At 38.5% G+C, this 22167-nt stretch overlaps 2 protein-coding genes across 3 annotated transcripts in view; one reads left to right on the top strand and one right to left on the bottom strand.

Moving 5' to 3' along the window:
* PDE3B (phosphodiesterase 3B) overlaps nt 1–6519 on the top strand; it is an 83525-nt gene extending 77006 nt beyond the window's left edge. Inside the window, exons 12-16 of the mRNA XM_058027080.1 lie at nt 886–1085; nt 2429–2632; nt 2860–3021; nt 4310–4562; nt 4903–6519. Coding sequence (XP_057883063.1) covers nt 886–1085; nt 2429–2632; nt 2860–3021; nt 4310–4562; nt 4903–5129 — 1046 coding nt within the window. The 3' untranslated portion in view covers nt 5130–6519. The remainder of the gene's footprint in view (nt 1–885; nt 1086–2428; nt 2633–2859; nt 3022–4309; nt 4563–4902) is intronic.
* Nucleotides 6520–15724: 9205 nt separating this feature from the next.
* LOC131084769 (vitamin D 25-hydroxylase) lies at nt 15725–21144 on the bottom strand. 2 transcript variants are annotated; one of them, XM_058026477.1, is made up of 5 exons: nt 20884–21144; nt 19131–19272; nt 18229–18861; nt 16920–17249; nt 15725–16320 (listed from the first exon to the last, which is right to left on the bottom strand). In XM_058026477.1, exons 1-5 carry the CDS (start codon nt 21142–21144, stop codon nt 16145–16147), a joined length of 1542 nt encoding a protein of 513 aa, XP_057882460.1. In that variant the 3' UTR covers nt 15725–16144. The 2 variants fall into 2 exon arrangements, with proteins under 2 accessions (XP_057882460.1, XP_057882462.1); XM_058026479.1 differs by lacking the exon at nt 20884–21144 and having other exon boundaries at nt 18229–18425; nt 19131–19210.
* Nucleotides 21145–22167: the final 1023 nt, after the last annotated feature.

Below are 22167 nucleotides of genomic sequence, written 5' to 3'. Positions count from 1 at the left end.
AAACATAGACTTTGATGCTAAATGGTTTGTATTTCAGATAAAATAAAATCAAGAACTCTGTGTTAAGTGTGTAGTAGAAAAAGACAAGACACAAGTTATATGGCTTTTAAAGGGCTGGGATTTTCTCTTTTTATCCAATATATTGATTGCACCCTATTGCCTTTTCTTTCTCCAAGCGTTAAATGGCTTGAGACTGGTTTAACTGGAGAAAAGTGATAACAATAATTTTATTCTCCTCTACAAAAAATAAAAATTAAAATAAGAAATTATAATCTTATTGCTTGGAAACTCTTCCAGTATAAATATTTTCAGGCTTTTAATCCTTACTTATTCTATTAAGGCAAGGGAGTTCCTTTGATATTATGCATTGATAAAATAAGTGCTATTTCTTTTCCTTTTTTTTTGAAGTAGTGACTTTGTCCATGGTAAAGATGATAATAAAACTGTGAATCTTCTTATCATGCAAGTATTTCTAAATTAATGGTGTTAATTCCTTTTGCAGTAGTCTCCACTGCCCCCGTCCAAGTTTTCCTGTAGGTTTGCAAGTTCAAGAATTGGGAAAATTATAAAAATACTAAGGAGGTTATGGTTAATTTTTTCTTGGACAAATTCAGGTTGGAGACAAGCAATAGAATGCTCTGTTAGTGCTACAAATTTGCAACTCAATGGCACTTCAAATTTTCTTCAAAATTGTTAATCTATAAAAATTATCATTAATTTTCTTTTTTAAAGTATTAGTCTGACAATTATTCAGCTTTATGACAGCAAGGATAAATATACTGTGCTTGCAACAGTGTCTGGCTGTTTATACAAATTTATAATGTATTACAAATATGAATGAAACACTATTCTAAAAAATATTCTGGTTTTGTATTTTTTTTTTAGATGAAGCCAGTGGTATTGCCCCAGTTCAAGTCATCTACACTTCTTCAAAAAGCTGTCCTATTACTGATGACAGTTATGGCTGCCTGGCTTCCAACATTCCTGCTTTGGAATTGATGGCCTTGTATGTAGCAGCTGCCATGCACGACTATGATCATCCTGGACGTACAAATGCTTTTCTGGTGGCCACAAATGCACCTCAGGTAGGAAAACCTCTTCACACAGAAAATCACTTCTTGCTGTCTGAAATCAGTATAAAGAATTTTTTTCTATTCTATATCTCTAAAGTAAGTTGTTTAGGATTGAAGTATTTAAGGCCTGATTTGAGAAATGGGGAAATTAACATGTACTGTACTTGTGTAATATTTTTATTTTTCTTTCCTGTTAAATTCTGATGTCTTTTGTATGTACTGGTTGTGCATGCCTGCAGAAACAACTTTCAATTTGCAAAACTGAAAATAGCAACATAAACCAGTGCAGGATAGAGTAAAGGATTATTGCACAGAGAGCTGGCCCTAGGTCTGTTAATCATCTGTGATGGCTGTTTGGTTGTCTTAGTAAGTTACAGACGAGAAACTTAATAAAAACATCAACAATAACAATACATCAGAAACTGGTACAGCTTGTTAGGAGATAAAGGCTTTGAAAATGAACTTTCCAATTAGTTTTCATCAACTCCTTATTACAAAGGAGTTTAGGATGTAGGCACTTATGTATTTCTGCTGAAAATAGCATACAAGGAGGGACAACACCAAACTACACAGACATCCATCACCAGGTCTCAAAAATGCAAGCATTCCTTGAAAAATGGCCAAAAGCACTGGCAAAATTAAGTTATTTTCAGGTTCTGTTTAATCTATATTGAATTATTTTATAGGGTTTTTTTAGAAACATGGAAGCTGTGAGTAAAATCTGCTACTATTTTTATATTTTAGTTAGCTTGTTTGCTGTTAAAATTTGTGCATTAGCATTAAACATAGCCCTTTGAAAACTAGTGATAATTTGCACCATTTTCCATTATGACAGTTCTTATGTGTTTTGGAGTCCTTTTTCTAGTGGGGTTTTTTATTTGTTTTGCTTTTTTGTTTATTTCTTTGGTTTTTGTTTGGTTGGGGTTTTTGTCACTTTTGATTTTCCAATATTATTAAGAGGAATTAAAAACATAGATTTATTTTTTCTGGCCTTTTTTTTACATCACTGTGTGACATAAAACACACACTGCTCCACACATACACTGTGCAGTCTTAAGTGGTTTTTATATGTGTGCCTACAGTCTGAATGTAGCTGTCACTAACACATCATTAAACACTTTTAAAGAAAAAAGAATGTTGGTAATTGTTAAGTTTGGGGGTGGGTGGGTTCCCTCATCTGTAATTATTGTGTCACTTTAACCCCAAAACTAGATGACAAAACATAATTTTTATTTTTTTTATTTTTACCCAATGTTGTTTCTGACTAGCTCTGAAATTCCAGAATATTTAATGATAACTTTAAAACTTCCCTGTGTAATTTATGATTCCTTGCTTGGGTTTTTTGTTCCCTGTAGGCTGTTCTCTACAATGACAGATCAGTCCTAGAAAATCACCATGCTGCATCTGCCTGGAATCTTTTCTTATCACGACCAGAATACAACTTTTTATCAAACCTCGATCACGTGGAGTTCAAGCGCTTTCGTTTCTTAGTGATTGAAGCAATCCTTGCCACAGACCTCAAGAAGCATTTTGATTTCCTGGCAGAATTTAATGCCAAGGTTTGTTCCACTTTAGTGTCTGCGCTGATCTGGTCTTGATACATAGATTTTATCATTGCCTCTCAGTAATTGTTAGTTTTAATTACTTGCATTTAAAGTTTTATATTATTTAAATTTAAGCTATTAAAATGCAAGTAGAGCATTTCCTTTGTACAAACCAGCTGCAGATGGTTTGTAGGTTGCCTGATAAACCCATGGTTTGAACTGGATGTCTGTGCCTGCCCCAGGTCAATGACATGAACAGCAATGGCATAGAGTGGAGCAATGAGAACGATCGCCTGCTGGCCTGTCAGATATGCATCAAACTGGCTGATATCAATGGCCCAGCCAAAATCAGAGACCTGCACCTGAAATGGACTGAAGGCATTGTCAATGAATTTTATGAGCAGGTGGGTATGGAAAGAGCAATTTTCTCTTTTTAATGATGGGTAGGTAATACTTTGTTTTACCAAAGCTTAACTAAATTAAACTTTACAAGATGTTTTAAATCTTTGGGTAAGGTATTCCCATCTTCTCATTCTGAATACTGAAATTTATTTTCACAGCTAGCTTACTAGCATGATCTTTTGGTTTCTAATAATTGTGTTAGAAAACAAGCTCTCAGCCAGTATTTTCCATTTTTCAGGTATTAGGGGATCTTTGAGGGGGAAAGCTTCTTTCTTTAGCATGATGATAATAAATCAAAATAACTTCTTCCACTTTCAGAAGCTGGGTTTGCAGATGTGTTTCTAGGTGAAAGAATATGTTCAAAATCCACAAGACTGAAACTGTGTGTTCAGCTCTAAAGCTCTCAGGTCCATGGAAATGCTGAGATAAGTAATTACAGCTCAGATTTTTCAATGAGCAAGTGTTCAGTGTTATTCTTCTCCAGTTTATAAAGTGGAGGGAAAAAAACCACTTCACTCTGGATGTTATAAATCATTTCATTCTCCTGTGGCCTTGCAGGGGATGTCATTACCAGCATGCCTTGCTATGGCTCATAACTTTGCCACTTTGTTCATCAGCTCAGCAGTTGAAGTTGAGTCTGCCTGCTCTGAAGCCATCCTGTAAAGGCAGAGGAATGGCAGCTCCAGTAGAACTAGTTCTCCATCCAAACACAAGCAAAGCTGGAGGGAGGATTATGGACTGTGCAAGTCTGAGCCATAAAGTGTCTTTATTTTAAATTGGCCTAATTACACTTTCATTCACTTAGTCCATACAGTACAATTATTCTCCCCAGTAAAAGGATACAATCCATGTGGTGGTTCATGGAACCACAGAATATCCTGAGTTGGAAGGGACCACAGGGCTCATCAAAGCCTAACTCCTATCCCTGCACAGGACATCACAAAAATCATGTCATGTGCCTCAGAGCATTGTCCAAAAGCTTCTTGAGCTCTGTCAGGCTGGTGCTGTGAGCCCTGCCCTGGGGAGCTGTTCAGTGCCCAAACACCCTCTGGGTGAGAAACCCTTTCCTAATATCCAGCCTAAACCTCCCCAGACAGAGTTTTATGCCATTCCCTTGAGCCCTGTCACTGCTCACTGGAGAGAGGAGATCAGTGCCTTTCCATGTGCTTCCCCTCCTGAGGAAGCTGGAGATTACTCGGTTCATTAAAAGTAATTTTTAAAGTAAGAATAATAAGAATTTAAAGCCAATTTTGTGAGAAATTCTGCTAAGTTTTTTCATTTCTTTTTCAGGGTGACGAGGAAGCAAGTCTTGGATTACCTATAAGCCCCTTTATGGATCGTTCGTCTCCCCAGCTGGCGAAGCTGCAGGAATCTTTCATCACTCACATAGTTGGCCCCCTTTGTAATTCCTACAATGCAGCTGGGTTGCTTCCAGGGCAGTGGGTTGATGAAGAGGAGGAGGAGGATGCAGAAAGCACTGAAGATGATGATGGTGCACAGTTAGATAGTGATGATGAAGAAATGGAAGATGATCTTATTTTAAGTAAGTTTCTGTGTTTCAGTTGGTGCTTGGTTGTCCTTCAGTAGCTTCAGATGTAGCAGTGACAGTTGAAATTGTGCTGTAGAAATCTTGTAGCATTTGCTATTCTGCTGCTTCATAAATTTTCCTCTTTTAACAAAAATTTTGTTGCTGCCAGGAGATTTGCAATTTAAAACAGTAACTTGTTGATATCTTTTGCCATGCCACTGTTTAAATATTCAGAATAATCATCCATGTGCCTCACTGAAATGTACATCTTGCTTGCCATGTGCCATTGGTTTTGTATGTGTAAAATACAATTACTCAGAATGTCAAACAGTCCAATATGCTTGTAATTTTACAGAAACTCAAAGAAAAAAAGGTAGACGAATATTTTGCCAGCTAATACACCACCTCAGTGAGAATCACAAAATATGGAAGAAAGCGATCGAAGAGGAAGAGAAAAGCAAGACAGAAGGAGCCAAACTGCTGACTGAAATCTCATCTTTACCTCAAGCAGATGACATTCAGGTTATTGAGGAAGCTGATGAAGATGATGAACGACAGCTAGGGGAAGAGAAGGCGTGCTAAGGGAGCTCCAGTGGTGTCCAGTGTGATGACAGCCTGTTTTTTCCACTGTGCTGACTCCAGCTCACACACATAAAATCGAAAGGCCTTAATACTGTGAGAGGATTCTTTATGCTCTGGTGGAATCCCACTCCTATGCACTTTCGCCACACACAGAATACGGAACTTTATTCAGAGATTGAGTATTGTATACCCTGATGCAAAGTTCTTTATGCCTTAGTTGGTATAAAATATCCTGATATAATGCTGCCTTGCTGAATATGGAACTCTTCTTTTCCTTGAGGTACCTGCAGTTTTTAAAAAAACATTCAGTGATTTGAACTTTGATTACCAAAGTGGCAAGAACTTTTCGCTAACCAGGAACCGCGGGATGAATCCTAATGTCGTCTTGAGTTGCTTATTTCATGTTGTTTTTGAACATGAATGAAAAAAAAAGTCTGTGCCTACATGAAAACCATGTTACTGCTGCAGTGCAAGCCTGTTGTGGGGTGTCTACTTAGTGCAGTAGTGTGCTTCATGTAGTCATCTCAGAGCAACTGTTCAAGGACTGTGACAGAAGTGCTGAATTCTGATATTTGTGGTTTAAAAAGAGGAAAGAAAATCCAGGTGCATCTATTTCTGATGCTTTTTATTATTGTGCATAATCTGATGTTTTATTTTTGCAGAAAATATTCAGGTTTGCAGTGGATGTTCATGATAATTCATTGACTACAAGGCCATTCTCATCTCTTGCCTTGCTGTTTTGTGGTAGAACATTAAAAACCTGTTCAGCTACTTAAATTATGAAGGAATTTTATTCTTTTACTCATAAATAATGTTGTATTTCCTGCCCTTACTCAGGTTCACTTTAAAAACAAGTCAACCACATCATAGATTTTCATCTTGCACCCATTTCCCATATTAAATTTTAAGGAAATACGATCGTATCTCATTTATTCTTTGTATGTAAAGCTTTAGGAGAATTAAAGATTTTTTTTTAAGACATAAACTACTGTTGCAAAATGGCTATTTTAATTTGCCCCACACATTTTTTCCATCACAGACACAGCTTTTATTGCCTTCAAGTTTGATGTACATCCTGAAATACACATAGGGAAACCAGAAGGTGGAAACATTGTGTAAAGCCTGATACAAGATAAAAATCACTGTACTGTACCACATTTTAGATTGTTCAGTTTTAAAATAACAAACTTACACATTCCACCCCAATGGATTTTTAGAAACCCTACCATTGTAGGTCTAATTTGTAAACAAACAAACAAGTTGAAAATTAGGCTACAGGTAAGCAAGCCAGAGATAAGCCTGTTTTTAAAAGTGTTCCTTTTAGTACTGAACCTTAAATGCTGTGTAGTTGAACTGAATAAAACCCAAATGCACGTGTGCTATTTCTAAATGTGTCTCAGCATATTTGTTTGCATCAATTGACTTGGAAAAAAAAAAAGATAACCTTGTGCAAACTGTATTACACTATTTTACACAGATTTTCCTTCTGCTGTTTCATTGGCCAGTTTAAATAACTGAAAGGTTTGGGCTTTTTTTTCTTTTTGCTCTTTTCACTAATAAGCCTTTTGTTGATGCACTTGAAAGACCACTGAAATGTGCTTCTGCTATATCTTCAGTGCCAAATTCCCCTTTGCTGCCATTATCACTGTCACTGCATTTTTTTTGTAACATGAGCAGTGTTAAACCAGATATTTCTGTCATTAATAAAATGTTGCACTATTGAAGCTGGCACTTAGTGATCATACACCTGGTATTTGACATTTCTTTGGTCATATATTCTGACAGTTAATGTAGAAAAATTCTGATTCAGTATGCTGTATTCTCAGCATTTTGTGTTTAGATAGTGTTTGTGTACATCAAATATCATTTTAATATTGTTTAATATCATTTTGCTTTGTCTGAAAAATGATACTAATTATTTTGTCTAAAGTTTCTGTTCTGTTATTTTACATTACAAGTTTCCATTTTTAGTTTCCCTTAAAATGTCATTATTTAAAAATTAACAAAAGTATAACAAGGTAAAAATTAAGATTTTATGTTTTACTAGAGCATTGGCGGGACTAATATGTGGTGACATCTTTGCCAGCAACTTTCTTATCTCAGGTTTCTCTTAAACTCTAGGAATACTGAAGCAATTTTAAAATTCAGTGACAAGCAGCAAACCTCAGTGTTTAATAAACTGTAATGCTAATATGTATTTCCAATTAGATATTTATAATAGATTGCTTCAAAGATTCATTTAATTATGAATGTGTTCTAAATCTGCTTTAAAGTGCCTTTTTTTTTAATGTGTGCACAGTATGTGACTAATTGTTATTCTAAGAGCAAAGGGAAAAGACTGGGAAAAAAAAACTAACAAAGGCTGGTTCAGGGAGTGTTTGAAGTGAATGTGGCTGTAACTGAAGGTTGTCTTAAATCTTTCAAAAATGGTAAAGGATGGTCCTCTGAATGTTGGTTGAGCTGTTGTCCAAAACAGCATCTCTCCATATAAGGAATATCACTCTTAAATCTGTGATCACACTTCAGTAATTCACAGCTGCCAGGGGATGCTGAGTAGGGCTGAAAACCACAAAAAGGAACACATTTAAAACACTTTCTAATGCAACGCTACCTCTTTTTTCTTTTCCTTTTTTCCCCCCCCAAGAAGTGGACCAAATAAGCCTACACTGAAGTTTATGCCATGCAGAAATACAACTTTTATGCATAATATTCTCAGGTTTGAGTCTCCCATCTTCTCATTGCCTTCTTTTCCTACGTGTGTTGCATTACTTGCACCCATACACACAGAACTAGACCTACCAAGTTTCTATAAGGGCAAAATTCTCTCTGTACTTCCTGGAGTCCTCTGGATGTGGAAGAGGTGCTAAACAAGTCAAAATTAATAACTTGGGACCTCTTCCTGTGAGTTCTTCCTCCATGACAAAGTTAAACAATGAGTGTAAGGTACAAAATTAAAGGAATGGTTTGGGATTGCTTAAGGTAAGTCCAGAGTAACAAAGTTTGTGTAAGACTTCATTTGCTCTGTGCATAGAACTATTTCTTTGTATTTACATCCAGTTTTAACCACAACCAGGAGCAGGTGAATCAGCAAAAGGAGTTAGCAGAATTCGAGAGCTCAAAGTTTCAGCTTTGGTGCTTGCTCCTGGTGTAGGTGCAGTTGAATCTTGGCTTCTGGATCCTTTGAAAGCACAGACAGAGTCTGAGGTAATCCAGAGTGTGTTATTGCCCATAGAGGGTGTGGGGTCCCCCTCACTGGAGATGTTCCAGAACCATCTGGACATAGTCCTGTGCCATGTGCTCTGGGGTGGCCCTGCTGGAGCACAGGGATTGGACCAGATGCTCCCTGTGGTCCCTCCCAGCCTGACCCATCCTGTGATTCTCTGTGGCTCCTACGCTCACATGGCAGCACTTCTCCTTTTGTCCAAAAAAACACTGGAGATGTGCAGAATTGTGTCTCATACACTGGTGAGTGTGAGAGCAGGAATCCCAGCCTCAGAGATATTTTGGACTAAGAGGATGGAATTAGCTTGGATGATGAGAACTGGAAACAAGAGGGTAACGATGGCACAGACACACAAATATCTTAAAGATATTCAAAAGAGAGACACTGTTTATAGTCTCAGGCCAGTTTGTGTCCAAAATACTATAGAAACAGTATGTCTTTATCAAGCAAGAATACTTGGATTTTTAGAAATGAAATTAAAATAGTGATGGAAATAATGATTCAGTCATCGCAACTTAAGCTGTGATAGAAGTTTTAGGCAATTGGTCCTTCAGTGGCCAATAAAAATGAAATGAGTGAAAACAAATATATAAAGTTGATTAAATGAGGTACAAGAAGTATGACCAAGGCAGTATTTATTTTGCTTTTTTTCTTCCAGCTCTCTTCAGAATTGTCTCTGGACAATGTGCTGCTTCAGTCGTGTCTATGTTAAGGCAAATGAGGTAATGAATTACTTTCACTTCTCCAATGAGGAATTTTTTTGCAATATCTTCTGAAGTAAGTCTTTAACTTGCTATGAAATTATACTGTGGATTCTCAGGAATGAAGCTGACAAAAGAACACTATTTTTAACTGCTATCTGTCTGATCTTAGTTTAAAAGGGCTATAAGCAATCAGTTTATTTGTCCTCTGCTTAATGAGAAGGAGTAAAACATTTTTAGAGGAAAGAGAGCTGATGGACCAAGCTGCTACAGGATAAACATTCCATGGCTTTAGGTGTGTAAGTGATTCTGACCTACTTGGTTCTGTGTGACACTTCAGACACCCTTTCAGAAGGGCACAACACAACCAGAAATGTTTGACAGGAAGGTTTCTTTTGGAATCTGTGCACCATGAGTCATCTTGTGATTTCTGGACTTCAAGAGATCACAGGAGGTAGCTGTGGTAGGTTCTGCTACACAGGCTCTGGTCCCTGGCAGAATGTTGGCATCTGTGGAATCTCATAGTGTAAAAATCTTCTGGTGGGGTGAAACCTTCTGTTTGCTGGTTTATCTATGAGGTTTCAGAAGAAAAAAAAAAAAAAAAGATGATATTTACCAAACCAACATTTAAGTATTGGTGAGAGACCACAGTGTTTCAAATGATCCCTACCGTTCACCTTGTGGCTTGTCCATGTTCTAAACATCCTGCCAAAAAACAGGTGATGAGTCACTTCTGACTCATCTCTCTGGATCAGCAGAACCCTTTGCACCTTGAGTGAGATCAAAATATCTTCATTTTAATTGCATATAAAACAAAAGGTAATGCTTAGCCTAAAATGCAGGTATCATACCAAAAATACTGAGGATAGGGTTGGCATTAATTATTGCACATGAGGAGCAGAGTGCAGATTCTGTCCCCTGTGCCTGTCAGATGTGAAAACTTGCTTCTATATATAGTCATAAGTAAGGCCCTCTGTCTTTGAGAATGGGTTTGTAGTCATTTAATTCAATTCATCATAACCAAGTCACTACCAAAATAGAGTTTCTAATTTCAGATGCCACACCCCAGGAAAAACACCTGTCCTTTAGACAGATTTACAGAATTACAGTACAGACCAGTGGGGCTGATGACATGGCCTGAAGAGAAGGAGAAAGATAAAATTAATTAACAAGATTATTTCCTAGTCTAGAGAAAATCAGACTTGAGTGAGATATTCTAAGGTTACCTTATGAGACTGTTTCAAAGAGTAATCAGAATAATGCTTTCAGTGTTTATAGTGTTTAGGACAAGAAGTAACACCTTTAGGTGGCAAGGCTCAAACATGACTGATTGTCCAAGGATTGAGAGGGCTCTGACTCACTGAAATAGATTGTCTTGGGCTATTAAGAAAGTGCAAAAAAAAAAAAAAAAGTCTGGAAAACAGCTTTTTGTAAAACTGTTAGTGGACCAGATGAGTGAACTGCAGAACTTACGGAGATCCTTTCTGAACCTATTTTTTAAACACTAGGACTAGAGTAGAGGTCTGATATGGAAACTTTAAATACCAAGAAGAAAATGTGCACAGTTATAGAAATAATAACATTCAAACAGCAAGAACTGGAGGCATCAACTCCTTTATTTCAGTAAATATTAAAACCTTTTTATTTTAAATGAGTTTCACCCATAATTCATCTCCCACCAGAAAGAGCCTCTTTATTTGTTGAGAGAACTAGAATCCTCTTGAAAAAATAGACAAGATTTGAACCTTTGCCAGAGATAAGAATCTAATTGTCAGATGGTGAACAAATGCAGAGGCAGTAGCCAAAAAGTTTTTTAAAAATATGATTATCTTAAGTTAGTTTGCTAAATCTGATTGTATTTTAAATATTTTTCAATCTATGTGGGCCTTTCTAGATCTTAAGAAAGTGCATTCTTGAGACATTGGGAGGTGTTGGACCCTTCAGAAGATGATGTAATTCATATACTTAGCAAAAGAATTAATATCAGTGAGTAGGGAATTTTAGACAAATTTTAGCTGTTAGCACTAAATTTTATTCCCATCAACAATGAATTATTCTTACTGTCTCTATGTCATCATCAAGTTCATTATGGCACAAAGAGCATTTTATAGATTACACCTACAATTTGTGGTGAAGTAAATGCAATATTAAGCTATGTTGCATTCCTCTCTATATTGTGGCAGTTTAGACAGTACATTCTTTATGTATCTTAGAGATAGAAATGATGTGTCTTTACAGAATGTAAAATAAAATGGAAGAAGATCTGAAAATGCCCTGAAGTGGCTTTATAAAGCATTTTTTATGCTTCCAAAAAAAAAAAAAAAAAATTCCTAATCTATATCAGATAAAGAGGGGTTGCAAGTACCAATGTTTTTCCTGGAAAAAATTAGGCTTATAAAATTCTGCTGTGGTGCATGTTCAGCACCATTATTATTATTTATTATTATTATTATTACTACTACTATTATTACTATTATTATTACTACTAATATTACTATTATTATTTTAAGTGAGCTTATTGTGTAAGTTGAAGAGAACCAAAGGGGCATTTTGACTCCTTCAATGAGGATACCTGTGGAGAAAGAAAACTTAATTACCTGAGAATAACTGGAATTCCTTCAGATGTTTTATCCATAGGGATTCTGTTCCCTAACTTTCATTCCTTGCTGGTATGAAGCTGTACCTGTATTACCTATATTAGTGAGGGACCTGAACAATGAGGCATCCTTTATCCCCTTGTTTTGGTCAGAGTATAAATGTCCATGAGACATGAATGGGTGGATCCTGTTGTCTGGATACTGATGGGCCTGATGTGGATAAGCATCTGAACAAATTAACTGTAATGTAAAAAGTTTTTTAATACATAATAGTTTTTTCATGCTTCTGATAAATCATAGCTTATGCAAATTAAAAATATTTCCTTTAAGTTTTTTTTTTTACACGAGTGTAGAAAAGGAAGTCATCACTTGAAACCAGCAGCAGAATAAACAGTAACTTTATTCTCTTTTCTAGAATGTTGCTATAGGCCAGTCTACATCACATGTAAAAATTTTGGCAAGCAGCCATCTGCTGCAGTAATAGCAAGATATTGGATTAGATTGCACATTCCTGATGTGCTCCCATTATTTTAATGGGTTTAATCTATTTGGGATGTTACTTATTCGGAAGAATGTAACAAATGTAGCATCTCCTGAAGCCTGGCAGTCCTCCTAAGGAATAACCACTCTGAATGTGGGTCCTGCCTAACTCCAATGACATGGACAGAGCTGACAGCCTTCAAAAATGCCTGAAAGGATAATCTAGAATAGGGAGAATCTGCTGATGCCCAATTTACATTGTTGTGAAAGGACAGAAGAAGGCAGAAGATTTCCAGAGCCGCAGTTTAATTTGATCTCGATTAGACAGAGGGTTTGAATTATCAGGCCCAGTGCCAGAAAAACACCTGGGATAACTTATTGGTATGAAAACATGTACCAGCCTTCTGTGTGCACCTTCACAGAGCAATTTATACTGGGAATATTGAGTTCTTTTCAAACTCTTACTGATCCTCTGATCTTGGCCATGCTATCTTGTGTTTTCATCAGTCCCTCTCCCTCAACCAAAGACAAATTCTGATCTGGCATCTTTCCCATTATGATTTCCCCCCCTCATTTAGCCTGAATCTTTGTTTTCATATCTAATGCATTATTATGAAATTTACACAATCTAATTTTCACTCATTTTTTGAAGGGATTTCACTACTTTTTACTGTGTTTTTCTCTGAGCTTGCTGTTTTTCTCATGAATTTGCTCTCTTCATGACAACATAATCTGCCTCATCTGCTCTCTAGTGCTTGCACAAACCCTTAAGCTCAATTCAGGCTGAACACATCCTGGATACATATAAAAATATATCTCAGTAAGTTTATGCTATTTACTTTAGTTATTGAACCTTTATGTTCCTTGAACTTTTATGAAAACTTCCTTTGAATAGGTGATTTCTGAATGAATGAATGAATTAATTAACCTTCCTGCATTTATTAGGTTTATACTAAGGATGTGTTCATCAGTACCACTGAAACTGCTGGAAGTTCAGGAAATTCAGTGCCAATGAGTTACATTTTTCTTCAGCATTTTTTTCAGTGTCATATACGACATGCTTGTAGCGTTCCCTTTTTCAGTCTCTGGGGTTGCTGACATGGCCAAAAACAACCCAAAAATTTAAATGTGAGGACAGAGATTTGGAAAGGAGGATTTCAGACACGATGGTGGTTCTGACTGCAGCTCTTGCAGCAGTGTTGTGAAGATACACTGGTTAATATATCAACCTTTAATCCCCAAACAATGTTAAATAGCAGCCAGCTGCTATCTGTCCTAGATATTTCAGCTGGAATTATCTGAACATCCCACCAGGAAATTCTGAACATCTGGCTGGCTGCTGTAATCAATGTTGATACAGTGGAGGAATTCTGGAGGACTAGAAAAAGCTACTGTTATGTCAATATTTCAAGTTATTAAATTGGATCATTAGGATAATTCTACGTCAGAGGGAAAATAATAAAAAAGCTGATAGAGAATGAAACATGTAAATATGACTAATACTGATACAGATTTAGAGAAAAGACAGTTTGTCAAACATATTTGATTGCTTAAATGAGACCATAAGTTGGCAGATAATGGTAAAAGTTTGGATTGATATTCTGAGGCTTTTATAAGGCATTTTGATTTAGAAACCAGAATGACATATAATCAATATGGTTCTCATTAAATGGATTAAAGACTAGCCAGGAGTTAGATCTCAAAATACCTCAGCAAAAGGGAATTATAACTGGTCAGCTGCATTTTGAGCAGGGGTCCCTACAGGAACTGGTTCTTGATGGTTTTAAATCCTCCCCCCCACTTCAATTAGCATTATTTGAGCCATGTTGTAACAAAGGATGGCCTGGAGTTCTTGCCACCCAGAAAGCAGGACTAGGTACTACACAAACTCTGGCTGTGCTCTGAAAACACAGGGTTGGGAACAGGAGGAATTGCCACGAGTCCAAAACTAGAGCTGAACTCCTCAGGGCTGCTTCGTGCTGAAGACACCAAAGTTCAGTCCATTCCACAATTTCTCCTCAGGCATTCCACAAGCACACAACATCTACCTGGTATCCAGAAAAACCTTAATCATGACTCCTAACCCCACTGCTTGCCAGTGCCTCAGGAGTGGTGTATTCAGTTTTCAAGGGTTTATTCAGTTTTCATGGTGTGCCCAATGCACAGCAATTAGGTTTGCCTCCTTCCTCTCTTTTTTGAGTTTTAAATCTTGTCTACAAAAGGCACTTTTTCAGGAAGTGGAGTAGCCTGCCCAGCCTCTTCAGAGAAACAGGAACTTGTGTTAGGGCTGCTCTGTGTGGGTAAAATAATCTGGACCTGTGGCACCTGAAGTCAACAGGTTGTTATGTGAGTGGACTGGTGTCGCAGACATCTTCTATGAAATATCCTTTCATTAAGATTTTTCCTCCTGAGAAGCTGAGAGGCCTCAGGAACAAAATGTAATCAATGGTTATCTGCTGCTGTGGAATGCAACAAGTAGATCTGTGATTGGCCCGTGTGAGTTGTTTCTAATTAATGGCCAATAACAGCCCAGCTGACTCGGACAGAGAGTCCGAGCCACAAGCCTTTGTTATCATTCTTTGCTATTCTATTCTTAGCCAGCCTTCTGATGAAATCCTTTCTTCTATTCTTTTAGTATAGTTTTAATATAATATATATCATAAAATAATAAATCAGCCTTCTGAAACATGGAGCCAGATCCTCGTCTCTTCCCTCATCCTCAGACCCCTGTGAACATTGTCACAGACTGGCATTAGCTCTCTTTGCTTTTTCTCGTTTGCTCTTTCAAAGGAAGGAAGTATTTCTCCTCAGCAGAAGCTGCAAACATCAGGCCAGGTGACAAACACCAATTCCTGCCTTTCAGCTTCCCTGCAGCTCCGAGTTGCAGCACTATCTGTGTAAAAAGCCAGGTCAAACACTCAGCCCTGGCCTTCAATGGCTGCTTGCTTGTTTTGTTCTGAACCCTGTCCTGAGGCCCTCTCTCTCCACACAGAGGGGACTGAATTCTGTGTTTGCAGTTCCAGCTGCTCCTGCAAGGTCTGCAGACACAAATCTTTATCTACCAATAACCACAAAGCAAGAGCTGGCAAGAATAATCAATGAAGCTGGCAGAAGTCAAGTGTAGCCCTTACACCTAAAATTTGTTCTTAAAATTCATTTAAATATCTGTTTCTCCCCTTCCTTATTGCACTTGCCCTCCCCAGAAAGTCTCACCTCTGGTCAGAAGGGTGAGCAGTTTATTTTCTTTACTCATAGTATGATTGCATGTGACTCTGGTAACACAAATACTGGTTTTTTCAGACTATTTAAGCAGAGATTAATCATTACATAGTACTTTGTATTGGGAGGCAGTGGAGGACAGGTGTCTGGAAATGCAATATACTGCAGGAAAAAAAGCCCTGTGATTGTCAGGAGTATGGCAATAACTGAACACTGTGTGTATGATGCTAAGTGAGAAGCAAGCCATAAAAGGTCCTAAAAGTGAATTCATTGTTATCTGATTCACTGGAAAATTACGACCAACTGTGAAGACAGGGCAAGGAAAAAAAAGGATAAAATGTTTTAAAAGACAATCTGTTTTTCAAGGCTGGAAAATATATTTTATTCTTGGTTTCAGGTATTTAAATAGATACCTTTTAAAATCCCTTTAGCTATGAAAATTTAATGGATAATTACAAAGAATGGCTTAGCTGGAATAATGTATATTATATTTCCATGGATGAATTCAAGCATAAACATTTTCAACCATATTCTCCACGCTTATGAAAATACCCTCTCAAAGTACAATGGCTTGCTAAGTAATTAAATATTTAAAAACTGTATCAGAAGTTAGAGTCAACACAGTCTTCTGGAGTGAAAACATCAGGATGTGTTCCACACCTTTGGTTCAGTTTTTTTTTTTTTTTTTTTTTTTCATGTAAAAACCAAGTAAAAAGAAACTAACAGTCCTTTAAATTGTTGTTATTCTGGCTTGAACAGGTTTAGGAGTAGACAAAATGGATCCTGGGCTGCCCCTCAGCGCCTCTGGGCGCACACCAGGTACGGCTGCGGCTGCAGGGTCATCCCCAGCCTGGGCTTCAGCTCCGGGATCACTCCGTGGGGGAAGTGCAGGTGGAACCTCTGCAGCAACGAGGTGAAAAAAATAAACATCTCCATTCGAGCCAGCTGTTCTCCAAGGCAGTGTCTCCTTCCTGAATTGGAAAAAAGGTTTTGAAAAGGTTTAAGGTATCTTCAGTCACATTTTGACCTTAAGATGAATAGGAATGGTGATTTCTGTGTTCTAGGAGTGATGTGTGAACCTCCTGGCAGTATTTTGTAAGAAGGATAGGTAACAACTTACTCTAAGAAACTGATTTTAGAGAATTTGTTGCTCACCAATGCCATTGAAACCAGTTCTGTCAAATTGATTTAGATACACTTGTTACTTACTGTATCTGGTCTTGACGTGCCAATCTAGGTGGAAATGCTTTTAAAAATGGAATTTCAGCTTTTTCCCCCTACTATTTTCTTAATTATATCTACTGCCAGTCATTATTAACTGGCAATTATTAGAACTTTGTAGGGAGGATTTTTATTAGTTTATATATAAACTGAGCTCATCTATATAGAAGACATTATGCTAAAATTTGTTATCTCCAGAGTGCATTATATTGAATATCTTCAAATTGAATTATATTGGATATCTTTAAATCAGAACTGAGGATATCATTCTGTCCATTTATTTCCACCCCTTAACACTTTACACATCCCTGGATTTCTGAAAAAGAACAGTGGAAGGAATTGCTCTTACCTAGGGAAAAAGGAATAAACGCATCTTTCTTGATAAACTGCCCATTACTGTCCAAAAACCTCTCAGGAAAAAACACTTCTGGATTGCTCCAGTATTTTTCATCAAAGTGAACAGAGTAGAGGTTGGTAATGACTGTGGTGCCTCCAGGAATGGTGTACCCACGCACAACAGTGTCCTTGGAAGTTGCATGGAAAATCCCCAGTGGGACAATGTTACAGAACCTCAGCACCTCGTGCAGAACAGCCTCAGTGTAGGGCATCTTGCACTTCTCCTCCAGGGTGGGCATTTTGTTTGGACCAATGACAACATCAATTTCTTTCTGAACTTGCCCTGTTAGGAATAAAAACTGAGGTTTATTTTGGAATAGCCTTTGCATTTTAATTTAAGCTAAAGTATTTGTGTATAGACATACATTTTAAAAGAATACTGAAACATTATATACCTTATACAAAAATAGTCACTTACAAGCTTTTAAATTTAGACTCCATATTCCTATCCATGGTTAGTGCTATTATCCCTATTCTGAAGCAATGGTGAAATTGATATTAGAGTGATATTTTTTGGTCAAAGTACCAGCAGTAACTTTCTAAGTTATCTGGAAGCCCCAGCTGTACCAAGCAGTGCTAAGGGTTTGGCAGGAAAAATGAAGTGGTGGCAGTGAAACCAGAAATGTGACTCTTCACTTCTGGAATCCAAACTTCTCCTCACAATGTCTGGGCTAACACTCAAACACCTATTGCTGTCTTACTTCACAATGACTGTAACACATCTTTTTATTTTTAAATGCCATTTCTGTTCTTCCAAAAGTGTAAGTATTCCTGTCTATCATATGCAAATCTGTTGTGATCTGGAGAACTTAAGATAAAAAGAATTGTACCTAAATTGTTAACCACAACCTGATTTACATTTTTGCTGACCCCTGTACATTTTTAATTTAGTTTATTACTTTCATATTTAATTACATTCCCTTATTATTTATTAACTGCATAGATTAGTATATCTGCCAACAACAGATCATGCATCACAATGCTAAATCTAAATATATTAGAAATACTTAGAAGTATTAAAGCTTCATAAAAGCATATTCACAAAATAATATGTTAAAATTTTATCATTACATTTGACTTTTGATATCCTCTTTGTCTGCATTTAAAATAAGTCTGTAGTATACTTAGTAAATGACAGACTAGAATAGTATATGCAAAGCTTTTTTTTGGTGATGATTATGGATCAATGCACCACTTAGAAAAACCATTTTAAATTTGCAATAGTAAAGTGAATCAGTTCCTCAAAATGTCAAAATTCTTACCTTGAATGTTTGGATAAAGAGCCATAAATAACACTGCCCATCTTAAAACATTTGTTGTGGTTTCTGTCCCAGCTATGATGAGTTCTCCAACGGAGAAAATTAAATTTTCTCTTGAATATGTAGATTCTGGGTCATTTCCATTGCAATCCATCTCATCTAAATATGCATCTACGAAATGTCGAGGTGACTGAGGCTTCCTATTTTCAGAGACACGTTCAATAAGCTCATGAAGAAACTCATAGACTTCAGCTGCATTTTTGAACAGCTGCTGGTGTTTCCCAAATGGCAAGATACCAATCCAAGGAAAAGCATTATATAAAAATACAGAAGCACTAGCAGCTAATTCAATGTTTTCACTAAAAATCTCAATCATGTGCTGAAATTCAGTATCTTCATATGTGAAACGTTCTCCAAAAATAATCAAATTAGTAATGTTTGAAACAGCATTTGTTATCAAGTGCTTAAGGTCAAGGGGTCTGCCTTTGTATGTATCAATGGCCTCAAGAAAAAACAGAGATTCTTCTGAAATTTTGTGTTCAAAGGACTTTTGGCCATATCCAAAAACTCGAAAGGTATTTACAGCTAATTTGCGGTGTTCTGTCCATCCTCTGCCATATTTACTGTTCAGTAAGCCTGAAAAAATATTTTGACACAGTATTTTATGCAATGCTTTATTTTTCTTCCCCCATAAGATTATAAAATTATTCAACAAGACAAAAAATGAGATAAAATATTTTGGACGTCCTGCTATGGAGCATAGTCCATGAGTGACAATAATATCTTTAAAGAAGCATCAAGTATTTTATGAAAGGACATCAAGTAGAGAAAATGGCTAAAACAGATGCTTCATGTCATCTATGTGCCAAAAATTACATTTTTATACAAAAGACATTAGCACTCACCTCCCATGTTTGTCAGTTTCTTGAACAAGGGAAGAGACGGCCTGTCTGCAAAAATTTCACTTTGGTGGACAAGGCATTCCTTCACTGCATCGTAGCCATTCAGCACAACGGCAGATATTCCCCCCAGGTCAAGGCTGAAGATCTTAGGGGGGAAAAAAAAGGAATAAAAAGTGTCAAATGCTATTAAAACCCAATCTGGAATAAGGAATTAAAAAGTGAAACGACACTAAACATCAATGTGGAATGCAGATTTGAATAACCTTCAGCAGGGCACACGGGTGGCCAGAGGAGGGACAGCTGTGGCATTACTCAACAGAGTCTGTGGTAAGCTCATTTACTTTGTTAAAAGATAAAATTAATTAGCTCACACTACATTCTGTGCTTTGCTGTGCACCTAAAGAAACCAGCCTCCCAAATTAAGGACTGGGAACACCTTCATGTAGTCCCCAGAGAGGAGTGAGAGCCAAGGTGACAGCCAGCAACTGAGAGCAGAGCCCAGCTAGGCCCAGTGTCCTTTCCCACAAGTGGTTAGCACAGGGTGCTTTGGAGAAAGGTACAATACAGCACATAGGGAATTAAAAAAGTTAAATCTGAATCTACATTTTAAAAATTAAAACTGAGCCTAAACTTAAGATTGAATCTGTAGATCCCTTTCCATACATTCCCTTGGTGTTAGAAATCTGTATTTTTACCATTACAAATCTTTAGATTTTTCTCCATGTCAAAGCTGATGACCTCCACAATATCAAATTGTGTTAGCCTAATAATACATTCTGTGACAACTGGGTTGTCACCCAAAGGCGTGTTAGGCAGTGGAACAGGCTGCCTGGGGAAGTGGTGGAGTCGTCACCCCTGGAGGCATTTAAAAGCTGTGCAGATGTGGCATTTGGGGACATGGCAATACTGGGTTAACAGCTGGACTCAATGATCTTGGTCTTTTCCAACCTAAATGATTCTATGAGTCTATTTTATTTTAGAAAACTTGGTATTTTCACTGTTATAATGGCTCTTCTTTTTTATGTGTCAAGAAGACACTCCTGGTATATTTCTGCAAACCATCTGTGAGTTTTGTACACTTTGGTCTAACTTATTGATCTTTATTCCTATATCATAGATGATTTAAAAAAAAAAAAAAAAAACAACAAACCCTTTGACTGTATTTTTCCAGAGTCCCCCAAATCCTAATATACTGGTTCCTTCAAGTTCTGTGGGATTCTTTCTGAGAGCAGATGCCTGAAACTCCACACAGCATTCCAGGCAAGTAGAAAGCTTGCTTTATTCGACAGCACACTTTCTTTCCTATTTCCATTCTACTTGTCCCAGTACTTTCCTTTAAGAACATTTACTTCTTTTTTTTTTTTAATTACCAAAATACATGTTTAATGTAGTTGGGAGTTAAATCTTATGAAGCTTGTAAGAAGAGGAGGTTGGCTGCTAAAGACTGGCTGATGGAAAGAAACGCCCGATATAGAAGAAAGTAAAAAAGGGAGAAAAAGAAGAAAAAGGACGAAGGAAAGGATTAGTTATTAAGCAGTTAGGCTGAGGGGCTGTAGGTATCTCAAATATCGCGCTGAAGGTTCTTAGAGGCGCGGTTCTGCCGGGAGCGGGAGCGCTCCGCCCGCCTCATCCGCCGGGCCGGGCAGGGCGGCAGCTCCCGGTCGGTTCCCGGTCCGTGCCGGGGCGGCAGCTCCCGGTGCGTTCCCCGAGCCCGGGCCGGCCCTCCCCGCCCCCGCGGGCCCCGGGGCGGCGGTACCTGCCCGTGGATGAGGCTCTGCCGCCGCAGGTAGACGTGCGGCTGCTCGGCGCCCAGCGCGGGGATGTTGCCGAGCAGCGGCAGCCCCGCGGGGCCGGGCGGGAAGCCGGGCGGCCGCCGCTGCTTCAGCAGCTGCCGCACCACCAGCGCCAGCAGCAGCGCCAGCGGCGCCGCCAGCGCCAGCAGCCACGAGCCGCTGCCCGCCGGGGCTGTCGCTGCCGCCGCGCCCGGGCGCGCCCCCGGCTCCGCCGCCACCCGCATCGGCCCCGCTGCGGCCGCCGCCGCTTCCTCCTGTCGGCCCGGTCCCGCCGCCGAGCATTGGCCCGAGGAGGCTCCGCCCGCCGCGTCAGGAGCCCTTTTTTTTTTTTTTTTTTTTTTTTTTTTTTTTTTTTTTTTTTTTTTTTTTTCCTTTCCCTGAAACAATGCAGAGTTTGATCTGTGCAGCGCCGGAACGCTCCGCACGCCGGGGGAGGCAGCGGCAGCTCTCTGCTCCTTGTCAGGAGATTCTGCTCCTCTCTAGACTCTCAGACGCGCGGTTTGGAGATGTGTTTCCCCGGGCTCGGGGAGCCCCGGGCCGGTGGAGCCCGCAGGGATTCCTTCCCCCTGGCAGACGCCCCGTGCGGGTCCGTGGCGGCTCCGGGTGCGATCCCCGCGCTGGCCCGGCTCCCTGCCCTGCCCTCGCATGTGTGACTGTCCCCGGCCCGTGTGACCAGGCAGCACGGAGATCACACATTTAATGTGCAAAGATTGTTGTTACTTAGTGGGATGCTGGCTCAGAACGAGGGCTTGAGCTGCAGAACAGGCCAGGATCGGTAAGGCAGAGGTCACAGAGTAGTGTCGCTGTGCCATGGGGCATTCTTGGCAAGACACCTCATAAACAAACCCAGATTTATTTCTATTCACGCTAGTTTTGTTATTGCGTTACTACTATTTTACAAGCAATTTTAGGAATAACAGAAGCATTCCTGGCCCATTACAATTTCTGTGCCACGTGTTTCTAACTCGAGATGTCTTTCTTGTTGAATTCATTTTAAAAATCTATATGCAGCTATTAAGAACATTGATAAGATCTAAACAGATGAGGAATTTGGGCTGATGGAGCTCATTAATAACTTGTGTCAATGCCACCATCCTGTATCCAAATCTTACCAAGTTTGTCAGAATACAGAAGAAATAATAATAAATAAGCGGCTTCAGCTCTGCTGGAGGTTTATTTTTTTTCATTCCTCTTCCAAGTTATTTCTTCATCCTTTATTTCAGTGTGATACTGCCTGCTGTCTTAAT

The sequence above is a fragment of the Melospiza georgiana genome, chromosome 6 (genome assembly GCF_028018845.1).
Source record: "Melospiza georgiana isolate bMelGeo1 chromosome 6, bMelGeo1.pri, whole genome shotgun sequence".
NCBI lineage: Eukaryota > Metazoa > Chordata > Aves > Passeriformes > Passerellidae > Melospiza > Melospiza georgiana.
This window is presented reverse-complemented; position numbering and strand designations above follow the sequence as displayed.

Coding starts and splice junctions, on each gene's coding strand:
- LOC131084769 (XM_058026477.1), bottom strand. CDS start 21,144: ATGCGGGTGGCGGCGGAGCCGGGGGCGCGCCCGGGCGCGGCGGCAGCG. Junction 18,862..19,130: donor GAAACTGACAAACATGGGAG/GTGAGTGCTAAT, acceptor ATATTTTTTCAG/GCTTACTGAACAGTAAATAT. Junction 17,250..18,228: donor TCTTTATCCAAACATTCAAG/GTAAGAATTTTG, acceptor TATTCCTAACAG/GGCAAGTTCAGAAAGAAATT.